The 20,535-nt window shown below is 40.5% G+C and overlaps 1 protein-coding gene across 4 annotated transcripts in view; it reads left to right on the top strand.

Moving 5' to 3' along the window:
- Positions 1-20,535, top strand: part of NHSL1 (NHS like 1) — a 140,752-nt gene that overhangs the window by 23,485 nt on the left and 96,732 nt on the right. For 2 of the 4 annotated variants that reach the window (XM_035108873.2, XM_035108871.2), the window contains exon 1: positions 8,117-20,450. The exons of the other annotated variants lie outside the window; for them this stretch is intronic. In XM_035108873.2, the coding sequence (XP_034964764.2) occupies positions 20,249-20,450 (202 nt within the window). In that variant the 5' untranslated portion in view covers positions 8,117-20,248. Of the gene's footprint in view, positions 1-8,116; positions 20,451-20,535 lie in introns of those variants that run through there. 4 annotated transcript variants of the gene reach the window in all.

The raw sequence follows: 20,535 nt of genomic DNA, 5'->3' as shown, positions 1-20,535 counted from the left end.
CTTTTGTGAAACAAGAAATAATTAGACATATTAAAATTAGACCAGCCTGAAATTTGTAGAGTCCACTAATATATTGCTTACTAAAGACTGTAGGATCAGCCAGGTTTTATCACAAAGCAGCCAGACAGAAATTGACCACAGCATTATTTTTTGATAACTGAAGTTTAATGAAGTGTGAAGTATATCTAATCAATTGGGATTGTTTCTTTTAATGAGCACTTAGTTCTGCCTGCCACCACTGCCATGTTCTGGAAGTTCTCATATCTTCAAACTGCATGGAGCTTTTCCCACATTGATTTGTGTAACACAGAATTTGTGTTTAGGGTGCATGTTCAGTTCACACAATGTTGGCCAGTCTTTTGCAGCTCGTCATTCTTCTGCATGAATTTGAGAATGTGGACTTGGAACACCCCTTCCTGCACTTGCTTAGGCTGTGTGTTGCCACAGAAAATAGCTAGTGGGGAAAGGTGGCTTTCAGGAAAAACTACCAACTTAATTTAAACTGTCATTGAACCTGGAATTAATCCTTGGAAAATTTTCCTTTCTAATAATAATAATATTTTGTTAAGACTTTTCATCCTACATTACATAAAAAACTAATCTAAACAAAAATAAAAATAGAAACAGAAAAGGAAGACTTTGTATTCTTCTTTATCTAATACTTGGAAAAAAATTCTGATGGTTCACCAGAAGGGGCAGCTACTCAAGAGAGCCAAGGGTTCCTGAAATGTGGATGCTGGGCAGCCACAAACCATAATAGTTTTGGCAGTTCAGACAAAATGGCAAACTGCTGAGGTGGAGAACTGCTGTGCACAAGGGATAGTGAAAACAGAGTCTTGACCCTGGGTGGAAGAAATACAGTATAGCTATGTAAAACATATAATAGTAATCTAAAATGTCATTAAGCCTGTATTATGAGAAGATATTTTACCTCCTCTAAAAAAGAGCCTCACTAAGCTTTCTCTGTAAATTTGAATAGACTTGGAAAATAGGACACCATGTTTGCTATTATTTCTGAATGAGTAGATGCCTTAACCTAACCTACTTCACAGGCATAGCTGCCAAGTTATCCCTTTTTTAAAGGGATTTCCCCTTATGCTGAATAGGCTTCCTCGCGAGAAAAGGGAAAACTTGGCAGCTATGTTCACAGGGCTGCTGCTGAAAAAAAATGTGGAAAAAGAACCATTATGTTTCCCTTGGCTTACTGAAGGAAGGGTGAGGGGAAATGTATTAAATAGATATTCCATTGTTCTTTGTCTTGAAGATTCTACTTTCTGCCTTGCACTATGATTGTGATTTCTTGTAGGTTAACAATTATTGGTAAAAGCAGTGGGCCCTAGCACTTAACTGTCTACGGATGGTATGCTTCAAGTCTACTAAATTTGCTTTTTCAGATGTAAGGCAGAAGTACAGATTTTCTTTACAAAACTAGTTGTTGACCTTATCATTTGGTGAAGTCTACTTTGATCATTTTAGAAATAGATCAGCTGCAATGGATGTATGCCAAGAATCTAGAAAATTGCAAAAAAAGCCTATGGGATCACTGAGGGAAATGTTTATGAAGACAAGGAGCTCTCGTTTCCAGAAAGCAATAACATTCCATTGTACGTAAATGGAATTTTCCCGTTTTATGTAGGAAAAAAAGTCTGTAAAAATTGAAAACATTTTTTACACATGTTAAACGTGGTACATTAATAAGAATGTTTAGAATTTAGATTATTGCCGGGGGGGGGGGGGAATAAGTTCACTGCACTGGGCCCAGTTCAGGGTGTGTTAGTACTAGCATACAAACCCTAAATGGCCTGGAACCCAGCTCCCTAAAAGAGCACCTCCCCCAAAATCAACAGTATTGGATCGTACAATTGGCAGGTGAGGCCTTATCAATAGTGCCTTCACAGGGGGCTGGCACGGTTGGCAGTGACCCAAAATATGGCCTGTTCAGTGGCCGCTCCCTTTTTGTAGAATGTCCTCCCAGTGAGGTGTATCTGTCTCCTTCATTATTATCTTTCAGGAGAAATTTGAAAACATTTGTGCTTCCATGGCATGGTTGAAAGACCCTGTTTCAGGCAACCCAGAGATTGCAGGTTGAGAATATTGGAGCTGTTTTTAGCTGTTTTATCTTTGCCATTTCTGCCACCCTAGGCTCCTTCAAGAGGAAGGGCTGGATTTAAAATGTTCTTATAAATAAAATAAAACTGCTTTGAGGTTGTTGGGTTTTTTTTGTACAATCAAGCAGTATATAAATTTTATGAAAAAAATAAATAAAATTGTCGGGATTTAAAGAAGCATTAGAATAAGAAGGTCAAGACATATAGAATACTTCTGTTATAATTGCAAACACTTACTTGCCCTGCCCTTTTAAATGACAACTTTTGGTTTCAGACCATTTAGATCAGGGATGGGCACTTTGCAGCCCACCTGTCATATGTGCCTGTTAACTCAACTGAATGGCAAGAAGCGGGGTAATGGTGTAAGGGGAGAGGGAGTTGCAGTAAGGGGGAAAGGGGGAAAAGGAAGGTGGGGAAGGGGAGCCCTGCCTACTGTCAGCTGTGGCCCGCCCTCCCTGATAATTATCCCTGAGGGATGGCTGCCCTCAGCGGGGAGGATAAACTGCATTACCTTGTTTTAGGTGAAAAGAATACATTCACTGCATATAATAGATATCAAAAAGTTTGGCCATAGAGGCTATGAATATGGTGCATGTTAATTAGAGCACAGTTTTACAGTACTTGCCTTTTTAGAACGGAGAACAGTAGCCAAACTTAAGTAAAAAAAACAACAACCTTTCCACAAGGCTCACATATCTGATAATGTATTGAACAGTAGGATGAAATTCCTTTGGCACTGATGCATAGCCATTATTGGTGCAATGATATGTATGATTTTCACATTAAGCGTTTTTGGATGTGAATTACTATACTCCCCCCCTCTTTTAAAAAGTAACACATAGAACAAAAGAGGCAGAGGAAGGAGCCAGCAAGTACAGTATGAAGTGCGCTACATCCTTGATCAGTTGCTTTTATTTCCTGGTGGTGGCAGCTGTGACTGCTTTTGAACAGGATAATGAGCCAGAATTTATTCACTTCATTTCAAAGGCTTTATTGCTTGCCTTTCAATCAAATGATCCTCAAGGTGGCTTACAGTATTTTGTAATAATACATAAGATGCAAGATGACAAATGATTGTGAACGATCTATTGCCTGTTTCATTGTAATTCTTTTTAGGGAATTTGCATTAAGCTTAATATATGTGATTTGGGGTGGGGTGGGGACTAAGATATGGTAGTAAGTGGTATATAAATATGTTTTAGGCATTAATTTAAAATGTGGTTGTTTCAGCATGGTGGCCCATATTGTATTTCAGTGATCTTACATGAACATGCTGCATTTTATTTAAATTTTTAATGTATGGATTTGAGTGTCTTATTTTGTATTGGTTTTAAATTTTGTTCACCGCATGGATACATTCGTATTATTATTATTATTATTATTATTATTATTATTATTATTATGTATAAAAATAGAATGGATAAAATGAATATGTTTCCTATCTTCAAACTGTGGTGCACCCTGAATTGAGCAAAATTAGTGTACTGTTGCTTTAGAAGCAATAGAGCCTTTTTGTCAAAACTGTTGGACATTAATCTCCTAACTAAAACAAGAATAAAAAGAATAAAAAGTACTGAAATAGGCTCCGCATATTGATCTTCCTTTTCTTCCTTCAGGCAAGACATCTCAAAGTCCCTTGTAAAGCTTCATCTGACTGCAGTTTTTAAAGCTGCTAACTGTAGACATAAATAGCTGTCGCCCACATTTGATGAAACACTGTTGATGAACATGACAGGGCATCCCCTAAGGAAAGTTTTTATTGACTCATTTCAAGGGAACACGGAAGCTGAGATTGGCACCAACATGGTGGTACATTTATCCAGCTTTGTCAAGAGCTGCCATTGCCACAGCAGGTGACCTTTGCAGCTGTGCTCTGCTGCCCCTTGTGGTAAACTGCTCTGACTGCAGATTGAATCTCTTCCTCTGACTTCTTGTTACTGACCACTCAGTCAGTGCTGTTCTCATCTGCCTGTTGTTATTCCTGGCTCTTTTTCTTCCTACAAACCACACTTCATGGTGTTACACTGTCAAGAGTTTGACAGGGAAAATTTAAGAAGCACCCATTTGAAAGGCCAGGTTTACCTGGGCGAGAATTTCACCTCACCTGAGCAGTTAGCATGTCATAGAATCATAGATTCATAGATTGTAGATTTAGAAGGGACCCTGAGAACCATCTAGTCTAACCCCTTGCAATGGAGGAACATGCAGCTGTCCCATAGTGGGATCAAACCTGCACCCTTGACATTATCGGCACCACTCTCTAACCAACTGAGCTATCCACAACTTCAGTGTAAGATGCTGGAATGGGTGTGTTCAGCTAACGTAGAAAATACAAATAAATCATTTTTTGTGAATAAAAAGAAAATACCAAGAACTGCCTTGTCTAGGCTTGCATTAGATTGTCTATGTATAGGCAAGCATACTCAGCGAACTGTTTTGTCATTTTGTTGGGCTATTGTAATGGTTTTATTGTAGTGGTAGTGGGTGCGGGCTATTGTTTTGTTCTTGTTCTTGTTTTTTATCATGTTTTTTGTGTTTTTATCTTGTGAACTGCCTTGAGATCTACAGATGAAGGGCAGTATACAAATTTAATTAATTAATAATAATAATAATTACTAGAGTCACAGTTAGGCCCATTTCTAATGGATTCCTGGGGATTGGTGCTTCCTGCTGCCCGTCATAGTGGCCCTCCATTTTGCCCATCGCCTGGCAACACCAGGATCATGTTGTAAACCGATTTTAAAAAATGAGGATTTAGGTCAGTTGGAATATCACAGGAGAAGGTCATAATCTAGTACCTGTTTGCATGCAGAGATTTGTACTGGACTGTTATCTATTTGTTTTCCTTGCAGGTACTGTTGTAAGTATTCCCTTTCCCCCCTTCAACCAGTGAAAATTTGGTCTTTTGCAAATAATTAATTTACATTATTATTATTATCATCATCATTATCATCATCCTCTATTAATTAAATGTCTCTCACTGTTTTTTCACCTTTTCCTTTTCTCCTTTTTTCAGCAAAGTTATCTAAATGTTCATTAACTGCTATGTTCAGGAAGTCTTAGCAGATGTAATAAATCAACATTCATAAAAATAATATACAGAGCAATGTTCAGTTAACATAATTGACACAAAGTGTGTATCCTTCCAAAGCATCAAGGGGTTCCCTTGAGGATTGGCGAGAAAACTCTGTTTGTGTAGAGACAGCACTATTTCTGTATAGGCAGCTTGGTATGAAAGGAAAATTCAGTAGCTTTTGCTCATTCATTGTCTTCTAGGAAACAGCTCTGCCTGCCAGTTGTTGTTTTGTCAAACTTTGAAAGCATTAACTTGCATTAACTCTGATAGTGCTGACTATCTGTAGCTTGCTGTCAGTGAAGAATGTGTGTATTTGATGTGTGAGAATTAATGGTGCATGAAATTAAATACGCTAACAGGTCCCCCCCCCTTGATACTTAAATACGTATGACATTTAATTTTCTTATCTGTTTCTAGCTATAGAAGGCTGTCTTGTAAATAGTCACTCAGCTGCAGAGTGGATAAGACTTGTGCTCAGAAGGGTTACCACCTTTTCTACTCCCCATCCCCAACCCCAAATTGATTGATACAGGTATGTGAACAGAAAGGCTAGTGAAAATGTTCTGGATTCATCACTTCTGTGGATTTATTCGAAGGCCGGTATAAGCAGGAGATTAGATCTAATATGTTGACATTATAATTTATCCACTAAACTTGAGTCATAATCTTCACTGTTCCAGTCCAACAAAAACAAGCCATTTATTACAGAAGGCAAGCAGATTGTTTCCCTCTTCTTCTGCAACCTTATTCTCCTTTACTAGGGAGAAAAGCCCCACTTGAATTTACTTTCAATCCAAGCCATGCTTACATAGAAGAAAATTCCATTGCTGGATTCAGTGTAAATTTAGGAAATTTCAGGTACCAGTATTAAGATTGTAACCTCAGCAACAAAACAGAGGAGCGGGTGAAATTCATTGTCTTTACATTTTAATGAGAAAGCTGTCTGCATGATTATGCACAAGGCCTCTTAAAGAAGAGACATTGGTTGTATAAACACTGCGTAAGAAGACATCTGCTCACACAACTGGGATTTCCCCTCTCTCCCTCTGCAGCCCCCCCCCCAAAACTGGATCTATGAATTACTTGGTGCTGCCTCAGTTTAGCTGACTGCTGGTTGAGTAACCAAAGGTCTCCTTTGCGCTTAGAAGTTTCCTTTTCTACTAGTGGTGACTCTATAAATATGAGGATACACACTAATGTTTATTTTAAATAAAAACATTTAATTAAAAATGCAGTAAAATAGCTACATACATATTCAATAAAATGAGGATACAGCATAAAACAATACATATTGTAACAATAGCAGTTCCAAAACAGCTCAAAAAATATTTTATCAGGTTTTAGTTAACACATTGTGGCTGGCTTTTTGAGATACACACTAATGCTTGACTAGAAATCACATTAAAAAAAAATTGTTGTATGAGTAGACAACAAACTTGATGAATAGAAACAACTGCTTTGCTATTAACAAGTACAGTACATGATGTAATGAAGATCAACCAGAATAAAAGACACTTATCATTTGCTAGCAATATTAAGAGGGTTTAATGGCCTCCATAAGTCCCACATACTTTTGTAAGGTTTGTGTCAGTAGAGGGTTTAAGAATTGTACTGAGTTTCAAGATAATGAGCTTAGATTTACAGCCAAATTGGTTTCAGGATTCCTGTATTAATCCATTCCATATGGAGAAAATTATAACGTGAAGTATGAGTAGAAGCTGTTAAGAAATGAAAGTGTGACATATTTCCATAGAAGAACGTGCTGCATTTGATTTCTTGGTTCTTTTAGAGCGAAACAAAATGGTATTCTGGGTGCTTTATTTGCCTCGTTTCAATTAGAACTGGAGCTGGCAATGGGAAAGCATCATAAAAGTGATTTTGAATGAACATTATTTGAGTGTAGATTTCAAATTGCAAATTATTTTACATATTTGTAAATATTCATGCATTATTTAGGCATGATCAGGTATGCAGCAAGAAGATAGAAAAATGTACCTTCATTTTCATATAGTGGAGCTATTTACTTACATAACATAATTTCAATGATATCTTCAATTTTCTTGACTCTTTTGATAGCAGATAATGCAGAAATACTTTTTTTACATGAAATTTGGTTAGCCAAATGTATCTTTTGAGTCTGTTTAAGAAATAAAATTTAATTTATCACAGTTTTATCATTTCCTGACTCCAAGAGGTTCAGGGCAGCATTCTAGCCCTGTGTGACAGAATACAGTAGCTTTATTTGCATACAATACCAAACCATAGTTTTGTGCCTCATGGCCAAGCTGTAGTGAGCCTTGGACCCACAGCCTTCTCCTCTGCCTGTGCAGCCAAGAGAAGTTAGAAGCTTTAGCTCTTTATTAAGAACAGCTTGCTGTACCATCTGGACCTGAAACTGTGTTTAACTGTGGTTAGTTTAAATAAGTTTATTGCTTCAGAAACTATAGTTCAGGCATCCCCAAACATTGGCCCTCCAGATGTTTTGGACTGCAATTCCCATCTTCCCTGACCATTGGTCCTGTTAGCTAGGGATAATGGGAGTTGTAGGCCAAAACATCTGGAGGGCTGCAGTTTGGGGATGCCTGCTCTAGTTCCTATCAGTTTGTTTGAAACTAACCAGTTAGTGTTTACCATTGCTTGGCAATCTGGATGACACAACAAACTGTGGTGAACTACAGTTCCAAACTCGTTCCTGTTTGCTCAGGTTGCACTAAACTATGGTTTAGCCGCACGGCATGTAAAATGTGGCACTGAGAGAGAATCCCCCAATTTTTATAGTTTGGACTTGCTTCTTCCTAGTCTCAGTCCTTCAAGCCCTCTTCAGGCATTTGCCTGGACACATGAGGCAGGCATAGGTAAACTCGGCCCTCCAGATGTTTTGGGACTACAACTCCCATCATCCCTAGCTAACAGGACTAGTGGTCAGGGATGATGGGAGTTGTAGTCTCAAAACATCTGGAGGGCCGAGTTTCCCTATGCCTGACATGAGGGCTACAACTGTGTCAAGGGAGTGGGGTGCAGTTGTTTGCTCTGTCTCCTGCATCCCCATGTATGGGTATCTCACAGACCTTAGTGTAGTGAGATGGTCTAAGTGTGTTCAGCTTGGATGACATGGAGTCTTCTAAGTACAACCAGAAGAATGCACATATATTACCCCTTCAGACGTTCCTTCTAAACACATGAACGTCTGAAAATAAACTTCACGTGTGGGGATATTGGGGAGATGAGGCAGTGACTTTTGTTCTGTGTTAATTGTTAGCAGAATTTATAAGATTGGAAACCTACACATTTTGGAAAGTTATGGGAATTTTGCATCGTGACACAGGTATTATACTATATAGTCACTAGGCATTACATAATTAGCTGTGTGTAGGATGGTAGACATTCCATATTAATATTTGCCAGATGTAAGGAGCGGAGGAATTCTGTGTTGGGGTATGTATGGCAGGTGCATATTATCTGGTTAGTGTTGGGTTTTTTTAAAATATTTTTTCAGATATTGCATTTCTACTGCTACCAGCTTACATGATAATTGAAGCTGCCTGTCAAAAGCAGTCTAATACTACAGAAATATTTGGATATTCCTTAATGGCTTTTCTGAGCAAACCTTTCATATTTGGGGGCAGAAATTTCTGGCATGTGAAGGTACAATTCATATATCTTGTGTGATTCTCATGATTAGGAACAGGGCAGTTTTGCTATATTAACACAGCACACACATTCCAGAGTTTCTGTTTTCATTGTATCCATTACAATGCTTTCCTGACCATGGTATACCCTAGAAAATTTAATACTCTTCTAACCTTTTAAAAATGAGTTTTCAGCATGACTTTATAATCCTAACAAGCATATCTGTTTTCTTTAAAGCCCTTGCTTTCCAAGACATATTATTCTTTATATGCCTATAATGTTCCTAAATTTCCTGAGATATTCCTGCTGAAACAGCCACATTTTAAACTAAATTCTTAGCTGATGTGTTGATAACCCACAAATGTCATAAATCAACTGGGGAAGGGGGATTAAACACTGTGCAAGAGAATCGGAAGAGATGAAGAAGAGTTATCAGCACTACTTTGGGGTTTACTATCACAATATTGTTTGCTTTCTTAATTACATGGTGCACATCTGTCCTGTGTGTTTATTTGCATGATGCAAGTATCATTGTCTTCACTAGTTGTTAAGTAATTACAGTATAGCATCTGTAAATTCATATTGTGAAACACAATGGCTGTGGGGCTACTCAAAAGATTTCATCAATAGCCAGCAATCAAAGTTGCCAATAAGATTTGGAGTTAAAAGATTTGTAAATAGTTTCTGGAAGCTAGAAAGGAAATAGGTTTCTGCTAAATTTCAAGCGACTCTCACAGAAAATTGCAGTATCTAACTGGCTGCCAATATACAAACCGAACTTCGGCAGTATTTGTCTTGGCTTCATCATGCTCTAAACTGGGAAGCAGCCTAGCTGTGCTTCCTTCTTTGTGTTCATTTCTTGCATCATATTTGGATACAAAATAAATCTAGTTTGTACAGGAAAAAGGATGTTCTCTAGCATAATATAGCCAAACTTTTAAAGAATTTGTTAAAAAGCAAAATTGCTTTCTTTATTTTTATTATTTTTTAAGGAAGCTGTGGATTGCTTGAACAAACATGGCTGGGTTTTATCAGACACTTTATCCTTCTATTTGATGTTGATAGAGTAAGATTTTGGAAAGATTGATGTAGCTCCCTGTGTATATTTTCCTGTCCTTCATGTTGTCTAAATGGCTTTGTTTTTAAAGAGTGTGAAATCTGTAAAAAAGAATGTGTTATGTGTGAAGAACAAAAGTGTGCCATTCATGGCTGTAAAATGGGAAACCACTCCTGAAGTTAGGATTTGATATCCTGCTTTATCATTACCATAAGGAGTCTCAAAGCTGCTCACAATCTCCTTTCCCTTCCTCCCCCACAACAGTGGGTGGGTGGGGCTGAGAGGCTTCAGAGAAGTGTGACTGGCCCAAGGTCACCCAGCAGCTGCATGTGGAGGAGCGGGGACGCAAACCCTGTTCACCAGATTACGAGTCTACTGCTCTTAACCACTACACCACACTGGCTCTCAATTCTCTCAAGTTGTCTTTGTCCATGGAGTTTTCTTGGCAGGGATAATGGAGTGGCTTGCCGGTTCCTTCTCCAGGTGGATTACATTTGGTCAAAACATAACTTCTCTTAAATTATTTAAGCCCCTTCGCCACGACAAGGCAGTGATCCATGAAGGGATCACTGAAGGAAATCAGCCCCGAGTGCTCACTGGAAGGACAGATCTTGAAGCTGAGGTTACAATACTTTGGCCACCTCATGAGAAGAGAAGACTCCCTGGAAAAGACCCTGATGTTGGGAAAGATGGAGGGCACAAGGAGAAGGGGACGACAGAGGACGAGATGGCTGGACAGTGTTCTTGAAGCTACAAACATGAGTTTGACCAAACTGCGGGAGGCAGTGGAAGACAGGAGTGCCTGGCGTGCTATGGTCCATGGAGTCACAAAGAGTTGGACACGACTAAATGACTAAACAACAACTCCCAAACAAGGTAGTGTCTGCATTTACAAGCCTCCAGCTATCACAACCTCAATTAATTGTGGAACACAATAAATCTATGTGCTATAACTGGATTGTGGACCAGTGTTCATAGCACCACTGGATATTGTTCTATTGTATAAATATGCAATTTAAGAATATATATTTATGCTTTTGAAATACTGTAAGTTAAAGTGATGAAAAGTTATGAACTTGCACATGTGAACCAGCCTTTCCCCTTGATCAGATTTTGAGAAATCACAGTCATTAATACATGCAAAAGTATCATTCTCCTTTTTTAAAAAAAACGGTAGTTTTTAGTTGCTGTAGAAAAAAATTCAGTGGCTTTTAACGATAGAATTGTAATGTTTGCAATGTTACCAGCAGTGTTCCTGTAGGTGACATTTTTCTTCTTTAAAGTTTCTACCCTATTGGTCAACAACATTCAAACCACATGTTCCTTAATGCCTTCTTAATTATAGAAAGTAAAAAGGTTAATATTCTGCCTTCACAACTAGCATTTTTTTAAACATGTGGAGTTAAGCATTTTGATCTTAAGTATGCAAAAGAACATCCAAAACTCTCTTCCTTTAGCCAAGTGCTCCTTATAAAGAAAGGGAGACATTATTTGTGGTTAAAAGTTACTAGGACAGTTTGCCGTAGAAGATTTCTACATTATGAAGCCGCAACCACATCCACACCCAGTCTTGAAAAACATATGTGGAACATGATACACTAACTCAGCAGAGACTTAGATGTGGTACGTCCTCTTGAGATTGTTGTTTGGAGAGGAGCCATGCTTGAGTACAAAACCCCTCAAGAGAAATCCGATTAAATTTAATCACTAGGCTGGCTGAAGGAGTTGGGGCTCAACAGTCACTGAACTCGGGGTCACTGGCAGGGAAAGCTTAAAAATTCGACGAACTCTGCATTTATGCAGTGAATATATGTTTCCAAATGCACCGCTGATGAGATAACAGGAATGGGATAGGGTCATTCCTTTTCCTTTTGATTCTAACTGGCAAATGCTGCTTCTTCCTGGCTGCCCCTTATCCCCCACCCCAATTTTTAGTTTAGGAGCTTGGCAGGAGTGGAGAGTGTTTAAAAATGGAGCTTGGGGAAGATCAGCTGGCAGGACTGAATTTAGGGGGAGGTGATCCAAGCTATGAGGTTTTTAAAAACTAATTTTAGCCACTCTATGTAAGGATAGGGTAGAAGCCGGTAAGTTTTATTTTTTTAACAATGTATGTATGTTTGTTTGTTTACACTTCATAATGTAACAAAAAGTGATTACTATTAAAAGAATAAAAAGGCAATACTGTAATGATGTTGTAGTAACATTCCCTAAAAACTAGCTAAAAACAGAATGATATATATCACAGATAAAATTGAGTGATGTACAGACCAGAGAATTAAAAATGAAGCATCTCAGAATCCAGGAAAGCTCTGTTTTCTGTAGCACAAAGGCTATGGGCAAGTCAGTTGTTCATGCTGCCATCTTGTGGCCGTACCTTTCAATTTTATGCCAGATGCACACTCTACACTAAAAAAGTGCCAGCCTCTGACTTTTTTTAGCAGTTGAGCATGATTCAGAAGCAGATACAGGGTGATTCTATCATTGTTTTCTGTCGGTCTTTCTATTTTAAATGGAAGCCTTCCAGAGAGAGGGGGAGAGATGCATGTGAGGTGTTTATGTGAGATGGGAAAGTCTGTATGAAAGCGTCATCTGTGAGAGAGAAGAAAAGACGCACTTGGGCAGGGAGAAAAGGGGTGTGTGTCTCTGTGTGTGGTGTTTGAGGGAAGATATGTACAGTATGTGGTGTGTGTTTGTGTATGTGTGCAAGAGAGAGAGAGAGAGGTGTTGCCACTTCATATATTTTTCCTGGTGCTGAAGAATTTCCCCTGTTGTTTATAGACAGCACAGCCTGTCTGTGTGTGGAAATCAATATTTTGTGTTTTCCACAATCAGGACCAGCAGAGCAAAAGTGACTTCTCATGGCAAGCATGAGATTGTCTAGAGAAGTGGCAATGACCGTATGTTCTCTAGTTTTCTGTCATCCTGCACCACCATGGCAGCCATGTTGTGTTACGTTGCCTTCCCGTCCCCCACACCGCCCCCCTCCATGGCAGCTGTTCTGTGCCTGGTGCTCACAGGACTTACTCAAAGTTCAGAATGGTCCGAAAAGGTTGTCAACTCCTGGTTTGGATTATTTCTTTCCTGGTTCATATTTAGAAGCTGCTTTCAGATGTCTCCAGCGACATAAGTGAAAGTATCCATAGACACCCATGAAGAAGTAAAATATCTTCATGCAGCCAGGATGGGGCACAAATGTATCCACTGCAAAATGGAGAAATGAATATCTGACAGGAATATCCTTTCTGCTCCCCCTCTTCAGTGGTGACTCAACATTCTGAGTCAAGGTAGAATGGTACGGTAGTATATGTGGGGGTGGTTGGGAGGAATGGAACGGAATGGAGAGGCTAGGGCCCTGAACAGAAGCAACCCACACTGCAACATTTTGTTGCAGACCTGCCACTTATGACTTGTACTGTATTGCAAACCTGGTTTTTGAATTAGCAGTTCCACATTAGGATACGTTTAGCTAATTGAATTGAACACATTGAAAGACAAAATAGGGTGTGTGTCAGGTTGTATGAAGGAGAGCTGTGGACACCTCAACCACCCGCCCCAAGAGAAGGGCTAGAAGTTGTGCTGAAGCTACACTGGCATGTCGTAGCTGGAAAGGGGCATGTGCATGGGGGAGCAGCCCTGTGAGCTGCTGGACAGGGAGAAGGAAGACGCAGGAGGAGATGGTGGCAACTGCTGCTGCTGCTGCTGCTGCTGCTGTGAGGCAGCCCAGAAGGCAGCAGAATACAGCCCCAGCCTCAGCAGTCATCCCCACCCCACCCCACCCCACAAGTTCAAGAGACGGAGCTTGAAGGCCTCACCAGAACAGCGATTCCAGAGGCCAGACAGGCGTGCAAAGGTGGGGAGGAGACCTGGAGACCTTCAGGGGTGAAGGACTGAAGAGGCTCTCAAGGAGGGGAGGTGACCCCCTCGCCACCCACCCCAGGAGCCCAGAGAGAGAGAGAGAGAGGTGCCAGAGGAAGGCAGGCGCTTCATGCCCTCCCTGTCGAGTGCTTCACCTCACAGATGCCTGCAAAGGTGGTGGCCATATGGTGGGTGGGGCCAGAGCTGTGGGTCAAGCATACACGCCTAGAAGTGGAGGATGGGGCCAAAAAGGAATGCCAACGGTGGCTGAAGCAGGACAGAAAGCCTCGGTGGCATACACACACACAAAACAAGAAAACTGGGGTGGGGGGATGACTTGCTATAGGTGTGGGAAATTCTGGACATGTCTTAAAATTCTAACCCCCCCCCCCGGGTTACCATTTTAGATGTCCAGTTTCCGTACATGTCTGGAATTTTCTGGACGTATGGCAAGCCTAGGTTTACTCAACCATTTTCCCACTTGCTCACAGATGGTTTGGGGGTGGGGCGGGTTGTATTGCTACACCATCAGTTGTGCTGTTTGGATAGCTGCACTTCTAAGTAGTTTGAAGTCTGAATGTTTTTGTCATGAATCAGTGTCTGATCAGTCATGAGTTAGACCTGTTTTGGACAACCATTCTCAACTTACAGATACTGTGTAAAAATCTGTGCCTAGAAACTGGACAGCTTCTTTCAATATTATTTAATGTGGCTGGACTATGTCCCTTAATCAGCTAAGAATGAATTCTGATATCTGAAGAGAAAAGGCTGCGGAAGTGGATTATTTATGAGAACATATGATCACTGTTTTTAAAAAGCAGACTGCCTTAGGGAGCAACCGCTTTGAGTCTTTGAATTGTTCAGCAGTTGCTGTGCTGAGTCATCAAGGATGAAATTATAAGGACTGCAGGGATAAAATTAGCATGAGAGCAGTTCCAAAACACAGATAAATCAGTGTCTGTTTTGCTCACTGAACAGAAACTTAAAACCTTAATGTATGGGGAAATATACTTTGCTCATAAAGGAATATTAGAGCTGCCAGGTAAAATACTTTTTTTTACACAAATACAAGGGACAGCATGTATGACAGGAGTGGGGGAAATGTGGCTCTCCAGATGTTGTTGGTCCAGTATTCAGTGTGTCTCCATTCTTCCCAGCTCCGCTGAAAGAGGCTGTCATTAAACTGCTTCTTAAAAAAATATCTCTGGACTCGGCTGATATGGCCAACTATCGCCCAGTCTCAAATCTTCCATTCTTGGGCAAGGTGATTGAGCGGGTGGTTGCTGAACAACTCCAGGCACGCCTGGAGGATGCGGACCATTTTGATTCCTTCCGATCAGGATTCAGGCCTCATCGTGGGACTGAAACCGCCTTGGTCGTGCTGGTCGATGATCTCTGGCAGGCTAGAGACAAAGATGAGAGCTGTTTCCTAGTTCTGCTGGATCTCTCAGATACCATTGATCATGACATCCTTCTGGACCGTCTAGAGGAGCTGGGAGCTGGGGGCACTGGAGTGGTTCCGCTCCTTCCTCCTGGGCCGTGTCCAGTAAGTGGTGTTGAGGGATGAAGGACCAGGTGCACAGCCTGGGAGTCATTTTGGACTCACAGCTGTCCATGGAGGCACAGGTCAATTCTGTGTCCAGGACAGCTCCAACTGGTATGCAGTGTCTATCAGCTGGTGTCTACCAGCTCCAACTGGTATGCAGGCTGAGACCCTGCCTGCCCGCAGACTGTCTCGCCAGAGGGGTGCATGTTCTAGTTATCTCCCGCTTGGACTACTGCAATGCGCTCTATATGGTGCTACGTTTGAAGGTGACTCGGAAACTGCAATTAATCCAGAATGTGGCAGCTAGACTGGTGACTGGGAGTGGCCGCCGATACCATATAACACCGGTCCTGAGAGATCTGCATTGGCTCCCAGTACGTTTCTGAGCCCAATTCAAAGTGTTGGTGCTGACCTTTAAAGCCCTAAATGGCCCCGGTCCTGTATACCTGAAGGAGTGTCTCCACCCCATCGTTCAGCGCCGAGGGCCTTCTGGCGGTTCCCTCACTGTGAGAAGTGAGGTTACAGGGAACCAGGCAGAGGGCCTTCTTGGTAGTGGCGCCCTCCCATCAGATGTCAAGGAAATAAACAACTATCTGACTTTTAGGAGACATCTGAAGGCAGCCCTGTTTAGGGAAGTTTTTAATGTTTGAAGTTTTATTCGGTTTTTAATGTTCTGTTGAAAGCTGCCCACAGTGGCTGGACAGGGTAGAAATTATAAATTATTATTATTAATTATTACTTCAGTAGCAAAAAATGATAATAACTCCTTGGTCCATGCCATCTGGTGGAATGGATTTGTGGCTTGAATATGCAGAAGATGCTGTATCATCAGAGACCTGGATAGATTGCTTGGGAGTGGTACAATGGAGAATCTATCTCTTGGGGGTCCTGTTAATGAGTCTTGGATTGCAAGTCTCCTGTGGGAAGAGGTGTGTGTCCTGGGGAAGCTGTGATGGTGGCTATTTCTGGAGGGGTTGCAGCAGGGGCAGCTACTCTTCTTTTACATGTTTTTCATTGTCTCTACGTGTGTTAAATACATTTCTCTCTCACTTTTATTTATATTGCTTTACTACTTCACTCTTTGCCGTCCTGGGTTCCTTTTGGTAAGAAGGTTGGGGTAGAATGTTAGTAAAGAAATACCGTAGTTCCTTGGTTACAGGAGGAAGGGGCCCTTTTGTCCCTGGCTCTTATCTCAACCTGGCCTAGCTGATGGTCTAGTGTGGCCTTGCAAAGTCTGGAGGCATTTCCTCTCCTACTTCCATGGGTGGAGTGATTTGTGTTCACACCATTGGACCTCTCTCCCACCCTCCAAACTTATACTTGCAGTTGTCCCACAGCCATCTCAGAAACCACTGTGGCCAGCTATGGGGAGAAGCTTGAAGGGGTTGGTTAGAGTCTTGGTTGTCTCTCATTCATGTAGCTCTCTGGGTTGCTGCCTGAATGATGCAGACTAATACTGTATGGACACTGCTGCTGCACAGCTGCTCAGTGGGTGGAAAATGGCCAGTGTCCTTCAGTTCCTGGCTTCATATGCCTCTTGTGGCCTGGAAAAGTGCCTGTCCTCCTTCTAGTGCTCCAGAACACCACTTGTACAGCAAGGACTGGGTGTTTATTGCTGGTGTTTCCAAGTGTAGAGAACTTAGGATGAAGGGGTCCACTGTTTTCAGGCTCAGCTTTTATTCTCCTGGCCTGTTGGACTTCTGGGGAAAGAGTTGGAACTGGAGTGTGAGCATTTCATCATCTAATCTTCCCTTTGTTGTCTTCCCTTTTACTTTCTTTATTGTGACTCTCATGTTAGATACCGGTACTTCTCACCTTGAGTCAGGAAGTCAGCTGGCCTGGATGTCATGGTGGGATTTGCGCTCCAGAAAGATTCTGGGGACTGTTTTCTGGTCCCAGAACATAGTTCCTTCTCCATCTAGCTGATCTTGTTCACTTGTAAAGAACAGAAATTTACTGTTAAGTATGGAATTTTGTTTCTGCATATTATTCCCTTTTCTTATACACAGTTTTATAGTCCTGTGTTATATTGTGAAATGGTCAGTCAGAATTCCTAGGGCATAATCTAGTTAAAGTTAAATACTCTTTGGTCTCGCTGATTTCAACAGATTTAACATGTGCTTAGCTCTCTCACTGAAATAAATAGGATGTAAAATGCATGACTGGCTGGATTGCACCCTAAAGACTGTTGTGATTCCCTCCTCTTGGGACTATTTGTCAGTACAAATAATCCAATGTGGGATAAATCCAGTATTCTTCCATTTCAATTTGTGCAAATTATATTTGAGAAATAATGAGATGAAACGGACATCTTTCTGGCAAAATAAATTTCATTGAAATTTGAACAGTTTATCTCTTTTCTCTACATCTACCTTAAGTTTTTATTGTAAGAGAAAGTGTTATGAAATAAAATACGGACTGCCAGGTACATACTCTGAATTGTAATTTTTGCTTCATGAACCGGGACCACCATGTAACAACTGACCTTATCACAATAAATTGGGTTAACCTCCTCTTCATCAAATAAATATTATGGCAAAATGATATGGTGCTTTAAAATAAACTTCACATCATATCATTGCTTTTTGTGTTACAGAAATGGGAGAATTCTCAGTTGTTAATCCTAATTTTCATGTTCAGTTCTGTACATTTTATCAAGCTGTGGCAAATATTAGTATTTGGAATATTTGAAGTTTTGATTTCTGCCAGAAATTAGGAATTGTGCCTCTGAAATTTTTCACTTTTTCTAGATTCTTATCCCATAAATTGAAGTCATCTAGAGATTATTATGCTACAGTCCTGTTTACCTGTTAACTCTGTTATTTGAAGGAACATTTAGTGTTGTTGTTGTTTAGTCATTTAGGCATGTCCGACTCTTCGTGACCCCATAGACCAAAGCACGCCAGCACATTTAGTGCAGTTTTGTTAATTGCATTGCTATATTTATTTGCAGGTTTCAATCAAATAACTTTATATGCCATGTGCTTTACTTCTAGGGGTGTAGATTTTTTTTTAGTGGGATGTATGTGTTACCTTCATAGGGGACAATATAAATACAGCCTATTAAATTATTTACTGAAGACAGTTGGCCAATCCATTGTTCAAGGAGCCAAAGGTCATTTTGGTGTGCCTAGCTGATTCATAGGTAATCTGATACAGTACTTGGCTGTTGGTTTCCCAGGCAGACGATGAACTTTATCCTTCCATTATGAGTCACACAACTGTAACTTTACAGGGGAGAAGGAATTAATTGTGAAAGGTGCTGAAGAATACGTATGCATGCTGAAGTAACGATGCCTCTCATGAGACGACAACTGCACCATAACTGGTGGCACTTCTTTGCCAGAAATGCAATTGATTTTTATATTATTTTTGGTCTTTTGCTGATTTTTGTCAAGTTAGATTGCTTTGTTTTGAATTAAAAACGCAGTGCTTGTAGTCCTGGAACTAGTCTTGCACAAGAGGATTATGTGAATGGAGGGTGGGGTGAGGTTATTGGTTCTGTTCTTGTATTTATTATGTATTTTGTGTTTTTAAGCTTATTTTTATGTTGTGAAGCACCCTGAGATCTGTGGATGAAAGGTGGTATACAAATTTTAATAATAATAATAATAATGGAGTTATAATGAGCTATAATGCTTCTGTTGACAAAACCCCTAAATATAAATCTATTAGCTCCTTGGGATCACAATCTCAGAAAGTGGTCAAAATGTATTGGATCTTGCAATCCATGGCTCTTTCATGGGGTGGGGTGGGGGGTACATTGGAATTTTGTGTTGTTTTCTCACTCTTTTCATGCAGAGTTCCTCCAACAGTTTCAGGAAAACTGACTACAATGTGCTATATAGAATTCAGTAGTTACTTTGCTTTATTATCAAACATTTAATCTAATTTAATAATACAATGACAATCCTATCTATGTGCTTCTGTAATGAAACGTGAAGGTGTTTAAAACATAGCATAAGTGAAATTTGTAACAGGAAAATATAGGATAAAAGTCATGTATGTAACTGTATATTGAAAACTTCCTGTTAGTTTATAGCTCTCGTTCTCACCACCAGTAAAACTAGCAGTGCTTTACAGACTTACAACATCTCTCCTATGTGTAATGTATGGCCATTGTAAAATAAAACATGTGCCACTTATTTGAGCTCCTTGTATAAGTTGGCTGAGGTGCCCTTGAGTTATATTAGTTCTGTATTCCCTGCTCAGAAGTTTGCACTGCTGTTAGCTGTCTGCCACAGAAAGGAGGAGTTTGCTGCTTCTATAGCTGTGCCTTTGGGAGAGGGGGGGGGGGAACGCCTATCATATTTCACCCTAATCCTAAGCGATTGCTTTAGCCAGGCAGTCTCTTTTATTGTTAAAGAGAATCCTTCTGAAGATTGTTCCCCAGGCTTTTCATTTAAGGGCAAACAGGATGGACGGACTTAAGAATCAGAATGGCAGTGCCATTTCCTCACAGAAAAGAGAAAGCTGTTCCACATTGTATCCTGGTCTGGCAACTTGTTAGCAGCATGTACATCTTCCTGATCCAAGAAACTGGGTTTTTTGTTTAAAGAAAATGTGATAGAAGAGAAGGCTGGATTACAAGCATATCGGTGGAGAATGTTACTGAGCAGAGGAGATGGACTTTGGTTGAAACCTGGGGAAAACGGAAAGCTGTGTCCCTCGGTGTTGTGCTTCTACACAATCCTCATCTGAAGGTTGTTTTCAGGGTGCCGTGGTGTTTTTCTTTCTTCCGCTGTGTTTTGTTTGGCAGCTCACAAAGTACTGTAGGCAGAAGCAGCCTCCGGGAATTGTACAGGCACAATCGCTTGGTTCTGTGCTCCATGCAGATTTAAACAGTGCATGTGTTTTCTTTAAGTTGAAAGAAACATGGTTGTTTTATATTAGATAAAAAGAAAAAGAAGAAGGCTACGAGGGTGGTTTTGAAAGTTGCATACTCCAGTGGATTTATTTATTTTTTGGAGGGAGAAATGAAAAAAGAAAGCACCTCGAAGTCATTCCTGTTTAAACATAATCCAGGATCCCTCTCGCGTGCTGTGAGCTGGATAAACTTCTCTACCTTGTCTAAGCAGACAAAAAGGCTGTTTCGCAGCGATGGTGAACTCACTTCTATATGTGGGCAGCAGGTAGAAGAGGATGAGAGCTGGACCTACAGACCCCAGCACAGAAACGGTGATTTTTTTTGTTTTCAAATATGCAGTTAATCATTTAATTGTATTGCTAATAATCTTTTACTTAATTAAATCCCTTCCCCCTC

The sequence above is a fragment of the Zootoca vivipara genome, chromosome 3, assembly GCF_963506605.1.
Source record: "Zootoca vivipara chromosome 3, rZooViv1.1, whole genome shotgun sequence".
NCBI lineage: Eukaryota > Metazoa > Chordata > Lepidosauria > Squamata > Lacertidae > Zootoca > Zootoca vivipara.
Note: the sequence above shows the minus strand (reverse complement) of the source record. Positions and strands in the feature narration are given on the sequence as shown.